Genomic DNA, 19,310 nt, shown 5'->3' with positions numbered 1-19,310 from the left:
GCTATTACTAGTGCAATATATATGGATTTTGGGGTTTACTAGTAGTGCATATGGTGTAGTAGTATTGCGCTAGCGTTTTTCTTTGCCCGGTATCTGATTGTTCTATTCGAGGAAAGAAGCTTTTTTGCAATCTATTCCCAGAGGCTTTGAGACTGCTGAAGCGTTTTCCATGCGGCAGCATCTCAAACAGGCTTGGGTCCTTCAAAATTCCACAAGCTTTGCTGACACAACGATCGTTGTATACAGGGCTTCGATGGGGGTTTGACTAGATGTTTGAATGTCATGGACCATGGTGGAAACAAGTATTTGGTGCTTTTGTGATTATTATCATTATTCATTTTTTTATCAATCAAAGATAGATGCAGACCAACCTTGTCCTGCTTTGGCCTGGTGGCTCTTTGCTGGCCCCGGCCCATCCAGGTGGCTCTTTGCTGGCCCCGGCCCATCCTGGTGGCTCTTTGCTGGCCCCGGCCCATCCTGGTGGCTCTTTGCTGGCCCCGGCCCGTCCTGGTGGCTCTTTGCTGGCCCCGGCCCGTCCTGGTGGCTCTTTGCTGGCCCCGGCCCGTCCTGCCCTGACGCCGAGGGGGGCGAGGTGGGACATGGGTGTGGGGGTGGAGGAGGCTCCGGGCGAGGAGGGCTGACGTTCTGGCAGCTGGCCTGGTCTCCTCCTCCTTGCCCATGATGCACCACACCGACCGCCGAGCCCAGCCCTGATCCTGCAGGGCTGCTCTCCTTAGCTGGACTCTGCAACAGAAAGGTTAGAGGTCATCAGCTTGTCTGTGGCAAAGACTTGGTCTTGTCCGGGGCAAAGACTTGGTCTTGTCCGGGGCAAAGACTTGGTCTTGTCCGGGGCAAAGACTTGGTCTTGTCCGGGGCAAAGACTTGGTCTTGTCCGGGGCAAAGACTTGGTCTTGTCCGGGGCAAAGACTTGGTCTTGTCCGGGGCAAAGACTTGGTCTTGTCCGTGGCACATTCTTTCGTTTTTACACCATTATTAATGCTGATTGTAGCGTCAAAGTCCTATTACTTTGGGCTACTGGTTGCCCAAAGCCGAGGATCTTGTTCAGACGTGTGATAAAAAGACTGATGTCCAAAACGTTGACTTAAAGTTCAAAATGATGTTTATTCACTGTAACTTGTAGCCTATTAAATATATAAAACAAAAGAGTGTCAAAACCATGTCTCACAGTCAAAAAACTGTTCGCCTTCACATCAGAACAACAACAGAGCATTCAATCAGTTCTCATTAAGTAACCTGGCCAACCTTGCCCTTGACCAAGCCCTTGGAATGACGTAATCAAAAACACATAGAAATGGAAAATAGAAAATAGAGAAGAAATGGCTCTTACACTGATCATGAGACCACAATGAATGTCAAGTCTCCAGGTTTTCCTCAGAATATGTATGACACAAGTTGGAGAACTACTGGTTTAGAAGGTATTTGTAGCCTCAGGTCTTAATGGGTTAATGCCTTCCAAACGGAACAACATTTGCCTGAAGTGACAGAAGTACTGTATGTGGTATGTATTTGGCTCATTGCTACAGGGGAGCTGCCAGCCAGTGCAACCTCCATCAAACAGCAGCGGCCTAGCGTCTGTGTGTGAAATGCTTTGCTCAAGCGCACACCTTGACAGTAGTGGTTGACTCAGATTATGTCACATCCCCTGCTCACATTTTCCCACCATGTGCATGTGTTAGCATTTGGACCGAAAACAGCCTAGTCTTCTCCAAGCGTCCCTGTTCAATGCATGGAATAAAGCAAAAATAAAATCTCAAGAGTGAAAATGATTATGTTTTAGTCTGACCAGCTGAAGAAATTATGACATTTCTGATACCATTCATGTTTCTGGAAGATGCTTCTAAACTTGTATTCTATGCTACTGTAGTTTGATCACTTCAAATAATGTTTCATCTTAAAACAGCAAATGACCGAAAATAGGCAATCTAAAATAGCAGATCTACAAGCTCACAACCCGTCGTGCTGCGACGTGTTGTGAGATGGTAGATCTGCTATTTTTGGTGCGCAGCATGCTTTCACAGAAGACACGCTGGCTTTTATGGAACCCAAATGACTGAAATCGTGACGACTGAGAATTATATATTTACAATTCATCCATGTTCAATGTTTGTTTGGTGTTTTGTTGCAAAAAGCTGGAACATTCTGGAAATCAACATGAACGACTGCATCAGGTAAGCCTCTCCAATTGATCCAAAATGCCGGCAGCTCGCCTGGTTTTCAACCAGCCAAGAATTCTCACATGTCTAATGTCTCTGCTCTGCTGGCATTCAAAGCAACCAAAGGTACAGTATGGCACCGCCAATTCCCCATATATAGTCTGATCGCACCCTACAAACCCTCCTGTGCACTCAGATCAGCCGACGCAGGGAAGCTGGAAGTACCTTGGCTAAAAACTCCGGGACAATAATGCTCCACACGTCCCAAACCCTTCTCCCTTCTGGCTCCAAAACAAGTGCAATTTTGATGTATTTGTACTTTAATTCCAATTTCCAATACTTTTACTTCTACTCCACTACATTCCAGATCTAAATATTGTACTTTCACCCCACTACATTTATTTGAGCACTTTAGTTACTACTTACTTTGTGGATTTTGATTATGATTAACACACACATAATGCATTAACCACTTCAGTCCATATACATTTTGGCCATTTGTATAATAACCGACCTACAAGCTCACAATGCTTTGTGATGCGACCCATTGCGAGCTTGTAGATCTGCTATTTTCAAATTATGTTTACAACATTTGAAAACTTGAAATGGGACATTCTGCATAATGATGAGTACTTTTACTTTTGGTACTTTAAGTACATTTTGAAGCCAATACTTTTGTAATTTTACTCTTAAATTTAACTTTTAAAACAATAATGTAAAACAATCCAGTACATTTTCCACCACAGCAAATGCGTACCAGCAGCAGCATGAGGCACACACGTGGTTAAACACAACACCATCATGTAACCCACAATGCATCTGGAAGCAGCTTTTCCAGCAACGTGTTTGTTTATGGCCGTCGCTAATAAAACCGCATGTACCTACAGTATACCAATCTATTACTGTTCCTGCTTTCAGAGAGAGAGAGAGAGAGAGAGAGAGAGAGAGAGAGAGAGAGAGAGAGAGAGAGAGAGAGAGAGAGAGAGAAGCATGCTCTGTATCTGAAACCAATTAAGTGCTACTGCCACATCCGCACGCTGCTCCAACAAAGCCTGCCTGCTCCTCCCCTCTCAGTAGACTGTACACTACACACACACACACACACACACACACACACACACACACACACACACACACACACACACACACACACACACACTTGCACATACTTGCAGTACCAAAGTACTAATACTTTTCCAAAAAGTTCAGCCAAAGTATGAAATACTAGGGCTTAAAGGGATTTGTTTCCCCATTGATTACTCACCCCATGCCATGGAGACTTGGATTCATAGATATTTTTGTTTGTTTGTTTGTTATTGTTGCATTCCTAAGACAATAATTTGATGACCAGCAGTGGTTCACAGCAGTGTGTCTTTGTGTCTCTTTGCGTTTGTTTTCCACTTCTAGGCTAGCTAGTAAACCCTGCTTCAGAGAACAGCGTATACATATCATACAACAGGTATAGACACCTAATCAAGTACATATCTGCAACCATAAAGTCATTGTGTGTGTGTGTGTGTGTGTGTGTGTGTGTGTGTGTGTGTGTGTGTGTGTAGTCTAGTCTGGCTGACACTGTATACGTATATCAGCCTCTGTCACATCCACAGTCGATAGTCTGACTCAGTACAAATATCCATTCATTGATGATAGATATGTTCATATTACAGGTGATAGATTACATACTGTATATATTAATGGTTGTACATTATGCCAACCCAGCCGGTCCAAGTGCAGGTTTCTAGGTCAGACCAGACAGTGGCCTTGTGGTTCGAGTGTCCGCCCTAAAAATGGGACCCAATGCCTCCCTGCTTGACAGGCACTCAGCATCAAAGGGTTGGATCGGGGGTCAAATCAACTAATGGTTCCCTGAGCGTGGCGCACGCTGCGGCTCAGCGCTCCAAGAGATGGGTCAAACGCAGAGAACAAATTTCACTGCAGTAACTGTGTGACTAATCGTACGACTTTGACTTTGACCTAATTCTAGCTGTTCTTTATGAATCTATTTATTATTATTTTTTTATAAATGTTCACTTTATTATTTTTTCTTTCTCTTAGTAGTTGTACTCTTTAAGCATATCCATTCTTTGCCATGCCTAACGCACTGCTTCTATGCAACCTGAAAATCCCCAGACATTAAATGAGATCCATTGTAACTACTGTCAGTTACTATCCTTTAAGTTTAAAGGAGAGGTTTTCACTCCTTTTCACAGCGAGGTCCATTCTTTATTCTGCATTTGAGCCACGGACCACCATTAAATTAGATTTAGCCTTGCAGACCCGAAACTAAAGTGTAAAATGAAACCAAATGGACCCTTACGGGTCATAAAGGCAAGAGTAAGAGTGAGAGTTAAAGTTCTGTAAGGGCCCATTTGGTTACCAACTGCAGGGACCACCTGGAACCCCCTCAAGGACCACTGGTGGTCTTTGGACCACTGGTTGAGAACCACTGCTTTCTCTCTCTCTCTAGGTCATCATCAGACAAGCCTTCCATCGTCGCTTCCAGTCATCCCGGTTCTCCATACATCCGGCCAGCTCGTTGGCTCCTGCATCTTTCTTGAGTACATCCACATATGTTAGTATGGGACGTCATCGTGACCGGTGCCCATGTGTTGGTTCCCACAGCACCAGTTTGCTGGCTGGCAGCTCCTGGTGTCTTTGACAGTGTCCTGCGAGTCACATTCTCCTGGCTGCTATTTTGTCGCTCACCCTGAATATTCCGGCATACAGATTCTCGTTGGAAACATGTGTACTCTTGCTGATGTTGAGCACTACACGTAACATTCTGGTGTAGCAACTGTCTAGAGCCTTCTGCAGAGTTGGGAGATAGGATATAGGAGAACAGATTCTACCGTCGCGTGGAAGAAGCCGAGTTTGATTTGTCGGGGGAGGTTGGAGTTCCATACATGGCCATGCCATGCAGGGCCCTCAATGCAAGTGCCTTCCTCACTTTTAGTTCTTGCTCTGTTGAGTTGACCCATGAGCCCAAGTACTTGAAGTCATTGACTTCCTTCAGAGCAGTGCCTCCTGTTGTGAGAGGTGGATGTTCCGTTTGGATGTTATACTGTCAGTTTTCTTGGCATTCAGCCGAAGGCCAAACTTGGCACACTCTGACTCTGCTCAAGAGCTCCTGTGCTTGCTCCATGTGGTTGGAGAGCAGGCTGATGTCATCCGCGTAGTCTAGGCCTGTCAGGACTACTGCAGGGTGTCCTCTTGACCTCCTTGGTGTAAGAGTGAGGCCAAGATCCTGCTCTCATCCACCGATAGCCTTCCTGAGTGTGTAGTCCAGGACTATGACAAAGAGGAAGGGGGCCAGGATGTCAAACTCATCACTGTCGCCATCTGGGGTCACCACCTTGTGTTCCTGCATACATGGTCTCTATTGCCCGGAGCAAGTTGGGAGGGACACCTCCCAACATATTAAAGTATTGTGTAATTATCTGTTCATTTAGCTCTGAGAGGGACTCCTCAGAACTATCTACAGGCTCTCTCATTCTCTCTCTCTCGCGTGTGTGGCTGTGAGCGAGCGTGCCACACACACACACACACACACACACACACACACACACGCACACACACACACACACACACACACACACACACACACACGCACGCACGCACTCATGCAAACATACGCGTTCCCACCTCATCTGGGCATGGGCTCATTGGACTGTCAACACTTTGGCAGCCCTGTAATCAGAACACCTGTACTTGTTGTGCTTATCGAGGCTATATTGGTTCAGGGGAATATATTTTATTGCAGTGAGAAGTTTTAGCAAAGACATACTGGGAAAAGATTATAGTTAAATTATACAGGTCCAATAATTGGATGAATGTTTTTACACCATTGCACTTAAAAACTCTGAGGCTCTTCCTGTGCAACTACACGTAACCATCTACTGTAGATACTGTACTGTGCTGTATTAACTGTCTACTGTACAGTACGCAACTGCTCTGCTTCACACTGCAAGCCTGTTCTTCTGAGCACGCCGTGAGGAGAAAGAGAGAGCGCATTTAAAACTTCCTGGTGATTCACTGGAGACACACACACACACACACACACACACACACACACACACACACACACACACCACAGTGAGTTGATTTCAGCATAGAGAAATGTGCTGACCTGCGCGAAGCAGAAGCCAAGAGCAACAAAACACCAAATACAAACGCTCTCCTCTCAGAGCGAGCGAGCGGGGTACTTTCCCTTCACTGCTCACACATGTTGAAGCAGCAATAAGCAGCATGCTGGCCTGCTCTACTCTGCTCTGCTGTGCAAGTATTGCTGTGCAAGAGAGAGAGAGAGAGACGCACACAGAGGAAGGCAGAGCTGCAGAGCAGCAGTTCCCAAACACTGCATGGACTCGGGGCCCATCTGTGGGTCGCGGACACATTTTTATGGGTCCCGTTGTTTGTTTTTGTTTCCTATATTTTGTTTTTAATTATTATTATTTCAAAACATTTTCAAAAAACATGGCCAAAAAAAGCAAAAACTATCATGAATTAAAAAACAAATGTAATGTTTTTCCCAGTAATTTTATGAAGAAATCAAAGAAATTCCATACATTTGATGTGTTTAAGTGATTAAGAATAAGTAGCCAACCTACAACGCGGGACCCTAGTTTGGGTCCCAGGCAAGCGTATTTATTGTGACTGCAGGTTGCATTTACTATGAAATCATATACATTTCCCATCAGTCAGTCACTAAAAACCCCCATACATGGGAATGCCCCCATATATGACGCCCAGGTTTCGTGACATCACGTGACATCATCAGGGATGTCTTGCAATAATTTGCTTACTTTTCTTTCTCTCTCCCTCTGTCTTGATCTCCTCTCTGGATATTCTTAAAGGGCCACTTCACCCCTGACACAACCTGATCTTATTTTAATGATGTTTAGGGCACTAGAAACACTTTTCCTGGGTTTTTCTGTGCGCAATCTCTGTTTTCAGATATCCTGGTTAGTTCTTCATGTTATGTACGTCACAAACACGGTGGCCCCTCCCCTCCGGACTACAACAGTCTAACCTCGCGTCACCCTAGCGTATGCGCGTCACCTACACACGGCTACACCTACACCTGAAGACAGCCCCGAGGGGTGTCCCTAGTAGTCTCTACTCCGTTCCACCTACAACCCCAGCCACCCCCACCGATGCATTCCTCACTCCGATTGTTTGTATTACTTTACTATTATCATGGCGTTTGCAGTGCAGAGTGATATATTGATCCACGGACTCCATGGACAATATTTATTTGAACCGGAATACACAGAAGAGCAACCCCGGCACAGATGAAACGAGCATTCAGCATGCAGGGGGCCTGGCCCTGGATATCTTTTACTTGTCAAGTAAGTATTTATGTAGCCCTGAAACATGACTGTCATACGAGCGAGCGTCATGTGAACCATAGTATTTCTGCAAAGTGTAAACATTATGTAAACTTGCATAATCTAGCAATCGATTGCTTTAATGTGAGAGATGTATAAAGTTAGGGTAGTAGCTAGGCTATGTATGTGTATTTCAGACTGTTCAGAATGTTGTAGTACTAGATTTGTTTCATATCAAGATTCCAGTTCATAGACGCAGCCATGTTCTATCATATCGTTACGTCCCGAAAATAGAAGGTCTACAAGCTCACAGCGCATCGCGGATTTGACACTTTGTGAGCTTGTAGGTCTGTTATTTTCGGTGCACCAACGTCATGCATGCAACAAAGTATAAATCAGGCTTCACGTCGGAAAGATGATGGCCATATATTGTTGATTGTTCTCTCATTTACAGGAGTCATGAGGACAGACAATACGGATGTCGTTTTCAGCCTTCAAAACGTGAGAGGAACTGCTGAAGAGTTGTGTTCACCTATAAAGAAGAACATTCCATTTTCCAAGCCTTCATGTCATCATTTCAAAACTAAAACCGCTATAATGAAGTTATCTAATAAAATGTTTACATGATGTACACCTGCTTGCTGCTCATTGACTATATGTAAACAATGAAAAAAAGGTTGCACCCCAAATCCCATATAGTGTTCATTTGAACGATTTCATTTTGCTGGGGATTGCTTACTATACAGTTGAACTATGTAGGCTACAGTATGCCTAAAACATAATATGTTACCATATCCACTAATTAAAAGCATGATGACACAATGTTACAATGAAACATGTAATTATTGGTAGTCGCACATGAATATGAAACGTAAATTTTGTTTTATTATAAAATGCATTATATCTCCCTTCAATGTCAATCACAGACTTTCTTCATGGTGTGGGAATGAGGAAACAATTCTGAGGAAAAACACGTTTGTTTAGTGATACTATGGTAATTTATATATATTTAGTTTGCTTTGCCATAAAAAGCTACATGACAATTTTCAACCGTAAGCATGATGCCGTTGATGCGTCTGCAGCGGCTCTGTCTAATTCCTGAAGAGTGAATACTTTCTTCCAAAACCAATCCAACCGTTTACTGGTTCAAGAAAAAGTAGAAGCAGACTTCACGTTGTACAAGAAAGGGCTTCATGTCATGTTTTTCAGTCATCCACTCCAAAAAAGCTAGCAAAAAGTGGACTTATGACAGTTATGAGTCAACAACGTCAGGTTTGTTATTATTCTTGCAAAAAGTTCTGCAAGCTGTGAAGGTTGCCAGTTATTTGACTTTGTGAGAGAAATAAGCAACCATGTCCATGCAAAGTGCAAACAAGCCCAAAAACAAATTATGCACATATACTTTTGGTTATTTATATTATGCACATATTATAGGCACATAAGCCGGCTATTTAAAAAAAACTTTGAGTGGATAAAGTGCAAATGTGGAATATCTTTGAAACATTTGAACACATATCTAATAGAGGGCTCCATGGCACAAATTACGTGGAAAAATACAAATTGATTTGGGGGTCCTTGGCATGTTCATGGAGAACCACTGGTGTAAAAAACATTTGGAAGAAAGCCCAAATATCAACTACATTTTAGAAACAAGCCAAAAAAAAGAAACCAGTGAACCACCAATATTTACAAGCAACACAAATAAGCCCAAAGTTGCTTATAATAAGCAGACATGGCAACACTGGGTCACTTCCATGTGTATTTGTTGTTTTTAGAAAATGGGAGGATAAAGTCACACCTACACGCAGCCTCCCCCTGAGGAACAGCAGCAAAGCATTATGGGCATTGTAGGAATTCAGCAATCCAGTCAACCCCTAGTCAAATGCACAGACTTCATTATTTTTCTGGTCAAAGGGTGCAAATTTCAAATTGTGCTACTGTTATCTATTACAAATACCATTAACATTAAAATAAGATCAGGTTGTGTCAGGGGTGAAGTGGCCCTTTAAAGGGGAATTTCTCCCCAACCCTTTTTTACAAAAGTAAGTTGGTAATTATGTATATTGACCAAAAATATATATTAAAAAAATAAATAAAGATATAGGGCGCTGGTCGTGGAGCTGCTCCTTCAGCTGCTTCTACGTCAGCTCACGTAGACCAGGAAGTGTGCAGTGTCAACAATGCATTGGGGTGTTGCTGTCACATCAACTAGAACAGATGTGAACAAAAAACAAAAACCAATTGCGCGATTGAATAGGAGTTCTAGCGTTAGACCCCCTCCAGGAGCAGCTGAAGGAGCAGCTCCAGGACCAGCACCCTATATATTTATTTATTTCTTTATATATTTTTTGGTCAATATACATAATTATCAACTTACTTTTGTAAAAAAAGTTAGGGGTTAGGGAGAAATTCCCCTTTAATAGTTTGGCTCTTCTCTGGCCCCGCCTCCTCTTCTCTCTCCATGACTATTCCAGATGTGACAGTACAGTAACAGCATGTTTATAAACAACTATCCTCACTGGGATGGGATCCCCCCCCATTTCCTTCCTCTACCCTTCCTTTCCATCCCTCTCCGGATCTATCTTCCCCCCTCTCTCCTTCCCCCATTTGCGTCACCTTCTATTACCAAAAATGTACTTTTTAGCAATGTACATGAATTGGTAAAAACATAAAAAAAGATGAATTACACTGACAAAGGCTGGATAGCCGAAACGTTTGTCCTTCATTGTAAAGACATGGAGAAGAAATAATTAAAAAGTTAACTCACTCTGAGTACGTCCCATCATCAGGTTTGTGAATGATATTGGTGTGAATAATTACTAAAACATCTGATCTTCTTCTATACTTTTCAGGGGGTTCTTCAACATTATTTTGTCAAGCAAGATGACCTACAGTATATTTTGATATACTGTATGAGCGTCGATGTCTTAATTAAGCTGTTTACACTTTGTATCAAAACGCATCTTGAGTAATCAGATTGCTATCCGATTGTGTCTAACCACTTAAAAACAATGTGTAAACGTGTAGACACTAGACAGAGATCTGACTTGGATGTGGTCTGAGCCATCTGATAACAGTCTATAATGTGAACGATATGTGGTTACAGACGATTAGATTACTCATTATTCTGATTACTTGCTTGTACAGTTCCGCTTTGACTCTATTTACCGCATATACACATGCACAGAATCCCTAGCGCGCGCACACACACACACACACACACACACACACACACACACACACACACACACAGACGTGTTGATGGTTGGTTGCACATCTAAACCAGAGCTCTGACAGTCCGTTATGTTCACACAGTGTAAAACAGGATTGATCTCACTCACACACACACACACACACACACACACACACACACACACACACACACACACACACACACACAGGATCTGATGTGTTGATAGTTGGTTACACATGTTTAACAGGGAGCACTTACTTGTGCCACGACTGTTTATTTTCTACATGATAAAGAAGAGGTGCAATGACATTTTAATTGACTCCATACAGTATATATTCTCTGCGACTGCCTACACATTAACACAATAGCAAACAACTAATCTAAACGTACTTTTGGAAACTTGGAGAAAAATTCTGGATGAAGGTAATCACTAATCAGGGCATATCCAGATTGTCCTTCAATTTGGATTTTCACATTAGGAGTGTTGCCAGTATGAATTAGTCACAGGTATGACCTTTATCTGACACGTTCTACCATTGCCAGGGTCGATTTGCATGGAAAGAGATTACAGATCTGCCATTTTCGCCAAATGTTAGCTCCAGGGATAGGGATGCCTGGGTTCACATGCCATGGTTAAAGTGAGTAATGTCACGCCAAACACTGATACCCAAATACACTGAGACTAATGCATGCACGGTAAAGTCCTCTATGCTAATTTATCCATGCAGGCAGGTAGACAGGCACGCAGGTAGACAGGCAGGCAGGCAGGCAGGTGCAGGCAGACACAGACACACAGAGAGACACGGACCCACACCACTGATTCTGCCAGTTCCTACCTTGTGCCAGCATGAGCAGTGTGTGTGACAGGGTTGGCAGGAGGGCTGCTGGGGCTGCATGTAGGCGGTGTTGGCATCAGGAATGGCACAGGTGGCAGGACACAGCGACGGATGGGCCACAGACACAGTCTGATGGTGATGGTGGTGATGGTGCTGCTGGGCATAGCAGACAGCCGTTCGATCCCCACTGGGCCCCGCTGCCTGGCCCTCTCCTCCCCCACCGCTCACCTATAGGGGCGGATGGATGGATGACATCACTCTAATCCACTGTTTCCCAAACAGTGGATCGGGACCCAGTTGTGGGTCACGACTCGAGTAAACATCCCATTTTCTTTTACTTCTACTACTTGTAGATCTGATATTTTCACTAGTTTGGGTCCTGGGCAAACATCTAATCTCTCTTTTAAATGTTGACTGGAAAAGTTTGTGACAATAAAGTGAATTCTGATTCAGGATTAACTTGGCTCCCCCATATCTTACAAGTATGATCGAACCCTACAAACCCTCCCGCGCACTCAGATCAGCCAACGCAGGGAAGCTGGAAGTACCCTCACTAAAAACGCCGGGACAACGCTCCACACGTCCCCAACTCTTCTCCCTTCTGGCTCCAAAACTATGGAATGCACTTCCCATTGCAGTCAGTACTGCAGCCTCACCCCCAATCTTCCGCCTTAGTTTGAAAACCCAGCTTTTCAGACTCCATCATGGCCCGTAGTATATTGCCCTAGCCCCTTAGATAGCACTTTATTTAGACTTAGATAGCATTTTATACAGACTTATAGCATGTTACGTAGACAGCAGTAGAATTGCATTTTATGTAGTCATAGCACTTTATAGTACAATTATGTATAGTATAATATAGTATAGTATGTATAGTTTTAGTTTATATATATGGTTTCATTATATAGATACTCCACTGTTACGTTCTTAGCTTACGCATGTTTCATGATAACTATGTACAGTATGTGATGTATGTCATGCTTTTTGTTATTGCTTGATGTAAATCGCTCTGGATTAAGAGCGTCTGCTAAATGCCTAAATTGTAACTTTATTGTCACATCACAGATTTGCAGGTGTAAAGAAAAGTGCTGTAAAGTGTTGTTTCTATGAAGAGAAACTAAAACGATGGCAGGGGGACAGTCGGGGAGAGCAAGGATGAACATGAATCAAACCATAAAAGAGAATTAAACTCAGTGAGAGTGAATATAGGTAGTGGCTCCTGAAATCATTGGCATCATCAAGCCCACAATGCATTATATTATGCAGAGAATTTTGAGTTTAAACCCATTATCCATGCCACTTTAGCTTTTAACCACTTTTAACCATTATTTCATACTTTAGCTGTTTTTTTTAAATCGTGAATACGTGTGCAAATCTTTGAATATATATTCTCTTTCACAGCAAACATTTTGAACTCATATCTTTGCTTCTGGTATCAGAAACAACTATAGGCCTATACTGCTCAGCCAAAGGAGCATCCCCTTTGGTCCAGGGAGATTTGAGGTTTCTTGCCTGTTAGTTGTCTTCAGGCTGTAGCAGAGTGTAGTCCACTGCTACATTCGTACCCCTCTGCCGACCCAAGTTGGGTCTCACTCATTGGAAAGTGGAAACTGAATAACTACTGCTCATATCCAGAGGGGAATCCCCCTTGCCCAAAGGAGATATTAACCCATTTAGGCCATGTCTTCTAAATCCTGACAGTTTTCTGAAATACCTATGTTTCTAGGCCTATATCACTCAATATTTCATGTCAAGGACCCCCAAAATTATCTGTAATTGGCCTCCGACCCCCATCTGAAAATATGTTGTGCAGGGACCTCCCCAGAAGCAAAGATTTGAGTTAAAAAGTTGAAAAATATATTCCAAATTTGAGGCACATTTTCACGATTTTTCAAAAATAGCAGACCTACAAGCTCGTAGCGCTCCACTCGGTGGCGCGCTATGAGCTTGTAGATCTGCTATTTTTCAATAGCTAAAGCATAACATAATGCTAACACCAAAAGGGGTTCCCGCCCCAAAATAGGTTCTAAAGCTTCCGGCCCTCAGGCAGGCCCGTACGGGTTTAGTGTGGTTATGATCAGAATAAGGATCTGGTATAGACAGGGCAGGCAGCCAATGAGATTGAGTGACCTCAGATTCCCGGATTTGGAGCTTGTAAGAAATTGGGTACCAGTACCAGTAAAGGGAGGAAACAATAACAACTGGTTAATAGTACTGTTCAGGAGCCATGCCAGAAAATAATAATAAAGAACCTTCCAATGCACATTTATGTCAAGCCTGCGGGAAAATATAATATTATATATGCCAAGAATTGTGACATCTGATCATGGCTTTATAATATTTATACGGTTCATATTTAGAAGTGCTGGCACCAAAACATTGCACTGGTTTTAGTTCAGATGATAATTGAAACAGGCACTAATTATTATTTCCCCTTAATCCCTTCAGCAACAAAAGGTGATACAAGTGTTGTCTCAGCAGTTGCAGCCTAGCAGTTAAAGTAGACTATTTTAACCTTAAAGCGCCGACCCTTCAATTGAGATGTGTGCACTCTCTCTCTCTCTCTCTCTCTCTGTCACTCACTCACCTGCAGTATGTCATGTATCTGGCTGAGCTCCTGCCTCAACACCTGCTTCTGGTGGAAGCTGAAGGCCGGGTGGTTGGACGCCATGGTGAACAGCAGCAGGAACTGCTCCTCGGTCCGCCCGTCGCTGTTGAGCGGCAGCCCATAGTTGTGGATCACCGTGTCGATGTGCGTGAGCGTGCGGTACAGGACGCCCGCGGCCTCGCGGTTGTCCGAGCCGAGCAGGGCCAGGGACACGAGCAGCTTGCTGCGCACCACCTCGTCCGTGACGTCGGTCAGCCCCGAGAGGTCGGCCGGGTTGTTGGCCTTGATCTCGGCGTCCCGCAGACTGTGGTAGTCCTTGCGGGCCAGGTCCTCCAGACAGGAGCCGAGGAAGCGCAGCTCCACGGGCACGCACAGGTCCAGCAGGCCGCACAGGAACTCCGCTCGGAGGGCCGAGGACAGCGAGGAGAACCAGCGGTACACCCCTTCCCTCTGGACCCAGGAGCTCCGGTTCTCCACCATCATCACAGGACCAGACCCACTACATTTACATCAACGTTGGTCGGCGGTGGTGTCGGTGTGTGATATTATAGCCACGCGACGCGTATAGGCTTGGTTTAGGTTAAACAAAACAAAAAAAGGAAAATCAAATGTGTGGTGTAGATTTAATGGAGGCTATTGTTTGAAAGTAAACTTCACAACAAAGGAAACGCGTGTCTATACGTGTGCGTAATTGCGCACGCGTGCCGTGCGTGCAATGTGCTACTCGAGTGCCCAAAAAACGCAGCGGCGACTTGGTAAACTTTCACCTGAGTAGTTAGGTGAACGCTGTGAAGTTTTTCATTGGATAAACATGCCTATGTAGCACAATTCATCCACATACAATTATAATAAAAAGGGAAATAGAAGAAGCGAAAACGTTCCCTTTGTTTGTAGAGGAGCAGCAGAACGCGGCACAGGCCGCCTTTTAATAACATCCATAATCTGTCCAACAGCTCGCATCATCATCCCAATATCATCAAAAAGCGTGTTGGTTTTAAACATGAACGACGAGCCACGCAACGAAATATTCCCCTGCTGTTTCTTTCTCTCTCTCTTTCTCTCTCTCTCTGTCTGTGTGTGAATGTGTCAGACTGTCAGACAGACCATACCCTCCAGCCAGAACCCACGTCCACGGTCTTTCCTGGAGGAGCAGAGTGGAATAAAAACGCGCCGTTTCATTCCACGCGGGGTCATTTATGACTCAAACATATCGTTTATACTTTGACGGTTCTGTTCCACCACGGTCTGGCTGCATGCGGCGCTTCTCCAAATCCAACTGCAGGGAAAATTCCTCCTTCCTGACTGTATATTTAGGTGATATCCTAAATCCTCATGGTTTCGGCATGAACTTGTGAGGCACCGCGTCGGCAATAAACAAAACCATAAAGCCCTATTGCCTTCAACCGATACTATACTGCCCGACTGTGCTGCTGGGTTAAAGTTTAAAAACAAAACTACTGCAGCCATATAGGCTGTTACTGCTCCCGAAGTGAAAATACAAATATAGCAGTCCTTATTGCCGCTCAAGCAGCAAGCAGCACCATTATGGGAAAACAGCATTGAGAATCATGTTTGTCCAATGTCCATGGTTTAAGTTACTGCAAATCCAGAAATACGCCCCCTTCTTCATTCTGCCATGGAAAAACAGCTGTGTATAACATTATCCCTTATAACTCTGCTCGTCAAAGCGGCATAACGTCTAGAAATAGCAGCTCTGATTGGAGCGAAGTCTTGTCTGTATCTACAGCTACTCCTATGATTGGCTAGGAGTGTATCCGATGGCCCTGCTGCTATTTCATATGTTTTTCTATAGCGCTCATGCACATTTCTTTTTACAGTCAGCAATCCGTTCCATTTGATTGGATCGCTTTGTGGGTTATTTTTAAAGGTGTCAAAGAGCATTTTGGGGACACCAAACTAAACTTTCCCCAAACAAAGTCACACACTACTGCACAGCAAAGAATATAAAAGGGAGAAAGTTCACCAGACCATTATACTACAGTTGGAACTTGGAACTGGGCGAAGATAAAGGTAATTCCATGTCGTCATTGTTGCAGACGGTGGCGCCAAAGACTGCTTAAGTTTGCAGTGAGATTTGTAGTAGTCCAACATGAACAAGAAAAACTAGAGACATTTAAATTAATCGGGTGCAGTACTTAGTTTAGACAGTTTTTGGTTTAGATAGTCATTGGTTAGAGTTAGACCAGTCATTAGTCCTACAACTACAATCTCAAACCCTCACCCTAAATCTAACCTTAACCCATGTCTAACCAATGACTAGTCTAAACTAAGTATGCACCCCAATTAATCCAATATTTTCAAACTTCATTCCCATCGGAAAAATACTGTTCAACAGCCATAGATGTAATCTTTACTGTTGTGAAAATATACCATCTTGACTGCCACCTCAAATGTCCTCCAATGCTCGGATCTTGTAATGAACATGTTGCTCCAGTAGATGGCACTATAAGACCTTGTTGACGCATGGTGGAACAGATCAACACATTACATCGATGGGGACTTATAGTTAAAGAAAATTAGCGAAATGTGTGGCAAATCTGCAAAAGAAATGCTTACCACTAGCTTTCTTCACAAATGTGTACATAAAGGTGGCTACTATAACATATAAATTTGTTCCAACCCAACTCCCTTGGGAAACTTTGTGACAGCTGCTGAAAGTTGGGGTACCATTAACAACCAATATAAGGCAAGATTTCCAAATTTTCATTATGCTTTAAGTAACATGTAACTAGGGGGTTTTCATGATGCTGAATCCATTCCAAGCATTAGTTTTGCACGAAAACACTCCTTGGGCAAAATTCGGCCATAGCCACTTGCCCAAATGTTCCCAAATGTGCTGACCTCATCACATTTGTGATGACGGCTATGGCCATTTTTAGGCCAAATCTTGGTTATTTCTTACGAGTTCGCCCCCTGCTATCCCTCTCATTGAGAAGGTATAGCCCTCTAGAGATAAGCTCCGCCTCTCTACCCTGGCCCCGCCCCTCTTGTGACGGAGGACAGTTCAAGCAAGGTTGCTATAGTAACTACCCCTCGATCCCTCCCAACATGGCCTGTTTCACTTCCTCCACATCAGGGATGCTCTCTCTACCACGCGCACGCACGCACGCACGCACGTGCACACACACACACACACACACACACACACACACACACACACACACACACACACACACACACAGGTTGACTGTCAGAGAGAAAGAAGATTGAGAATATATAGGCGGAGTGTAAAAAAAAGGCAAAAAGCCTAAAGAAACACAAAGCCTATAAAGAAACGACAAGACTCGGTCGATATCTTTCAAACACTTTCATTATTTTCTCCACAGAACTCAAAAACAAAACAGAGTAAGAAGAAGTCTCAGGAAAGTAAAAGGATGAAAAGTCAGAAAGTAAAAGCAAGAAAGAAAGGATATTAAACCTAGAGTAGGAGAGAGAGAGTGAGAGAGAGAGATAGAGATAGAGAGAGAGAAAGAGCTGGGCATGCTGTAGCATGCTGCAGAGTAAAAGGGATCTGGGTGGGGCGTACTGTCTGTACAGGGCCTGTTCATCACCGTACAGTACAGGGCTGTACAGTACAGTACCATACAGGGCCTGTTCATCACCAGGCTGGTAGCACACCACACAGCCTGTTGTCCATGTTTTAACCCATTTTGACCTGATTCTAAAAATCGATTTTTCAAAAAAATAGCAGACCTACAAGCTCGTAGCGCGACACTCGGTGGCGCGCTACGAGCTTGTAGATCTGCTATTTTTCAATAGCTAAAGCATAGCATAATGCTTAAAACACCAAAAGGGGATCCCGCCCAAAATGGGTTAAAACAGCCTGGTGACCCCAGACACAATCGGGCATATTTTGCAACGCGGCATTCGTTCTTACACACTCGTGTGAATATGGTCAATAGGGTATCATCTCAACCATGGGACCCAGGCACAGTGTAAAGCACTAAGTAATCAGAAATAATCACCACTGTAAATCATAAGTGTTCATTCCCAAATGGAAAGAAGAGTGCCAGAGTGTGCCCTGTACAGCAGCAGAAACGATATCAGTTCCTGCTCTTCCAAGTTGTTACCGATGTCTCACACACACACACACACACACACACACACACACACACACACACACACACACTTTAACTGCCAACTCCCCAAAATATTGCCACTCCCAAAACATTAAAAGTATTTCTGCTTTCAGAGCTTTGACACACAAAGGACATACATATCATAATGCATGCATTTTTTTGTACAGTATAAATTTGCTTTACAAAAACAAGGCAGGTGGCTTTCCCCCCCCCCCCCCTTTTTTTCCCCCCAGACATCTTGCAAATACAATATATAGCTAAGAAAAAACGGCTGGTTGTCTCAGTCGACACAGAGGTACGTTTTGGGAGTGGCAGGAGCTTGTTTTGCATCTTCTCGTCTCTGTTCAACAGAACAGCAGAACATTAGGTTCATCCTCAATCTTTGGTTACCCGGGAATCCACAATTATTTTGGATGTACGACAAATAACAATATGTAGGTATTGTTATTAAGGAAGATAATAAAGAAACAACGGACTAAATCTTGATGAACATGCGACTTCCTTTTCAACCAATGTTGCTTTGGTGGTTTATGTCCAATTTGTGAAGCCCATGCCCGTGGCCTGTGAGCTTGTAGATATGTTATTTTTTTTCCAAAAGATTCTTATGAATTTGAAAACTTGTGAAATGGGACCTTCTGCATAATGAGTATATACTTTCTACTTTTGGTACTTTAAGTACATTTTGATACCATTACTTTTGTACTTTCACTCAAGTACATCACCTTTACTTGTTGTAACGGAGTATTCTACATTGCAGTATATTGATACTTTAACTTTTTCCACCACTGGGAGAGAGAGAGAGAGAGAGCATGAGTCAGCGGGCGGTATTAGTGGGCAGCAGGAGAAGGATGAACAGTGACAGTGTCCTGGTGTACTTGTGTCCTGTAAAGTTCACCCGCAACATGAAAGGCCACTGAGCTACTGGGAGACCACGCAAACAAACAAACACACACACACACACACACACACACACACACACACACGCAGCCATCACTGGCTGTGTGTGCGTGTGTGTTTGTTTGTGTTATTTTGTTGACTAGACTAAGACGAAAAGACAAAGATTTTGATATTT

The 19,310-nt window shown here is 43.6% G+C and overlaps 1 protein-coding gene across 2 annotated transcripts in view; it reads right to left on the bottom strand.

Annotated features, from left to right (window-relative positions):
• Positions 1–15,696, bottom strand: part of zcchc14 (zinc finger, CCHC domain containing 14) — a 43,476-nt gene extending 27,780 nt beyond the window's left edge. For both annotated transcript variants that reach the window (XM_080761587.1, XM_080761588.1), the window contains exons 1-4: positions 14,118–15,696; positions 11,531–11,758; positions 565–744; positions 372–414 (exon numbers count right to left, since the gene is read on the bottom strand). In XM_080761587.1, the coding sequence (XP_080617713.1) occupies positions 372–414; positions 565–744; positions 11,531–11,758; positions 14,118–14,621 (955 nt within the window). In that variant the 5' untranslated portion in view covers positions 14,622–15,696. The remainder of the gene's footprint in view (positions 1–371; positions 415–564; positions 745–11,530; positions 11,759–14,117) is intronic.
• Positions 15,697–19,310: the final 3,614 nt, after the last annotated feature.

Source organism: Protomyctophum bolini (assembly GCF_963924005.1).
Source record: "Protomyctophum bolini genome assembly, chromosome: 4".
Taxonomy (NCBI): Eukaryota; Metazoa; Chordata; class Actinopteri; order Myctophiformes; family Myctophidae; genus Protomyctophum; species Protomyctophum bolini.
This window is presented reverse-complemented; position numbering and strand designations above follow the sequence as displayed.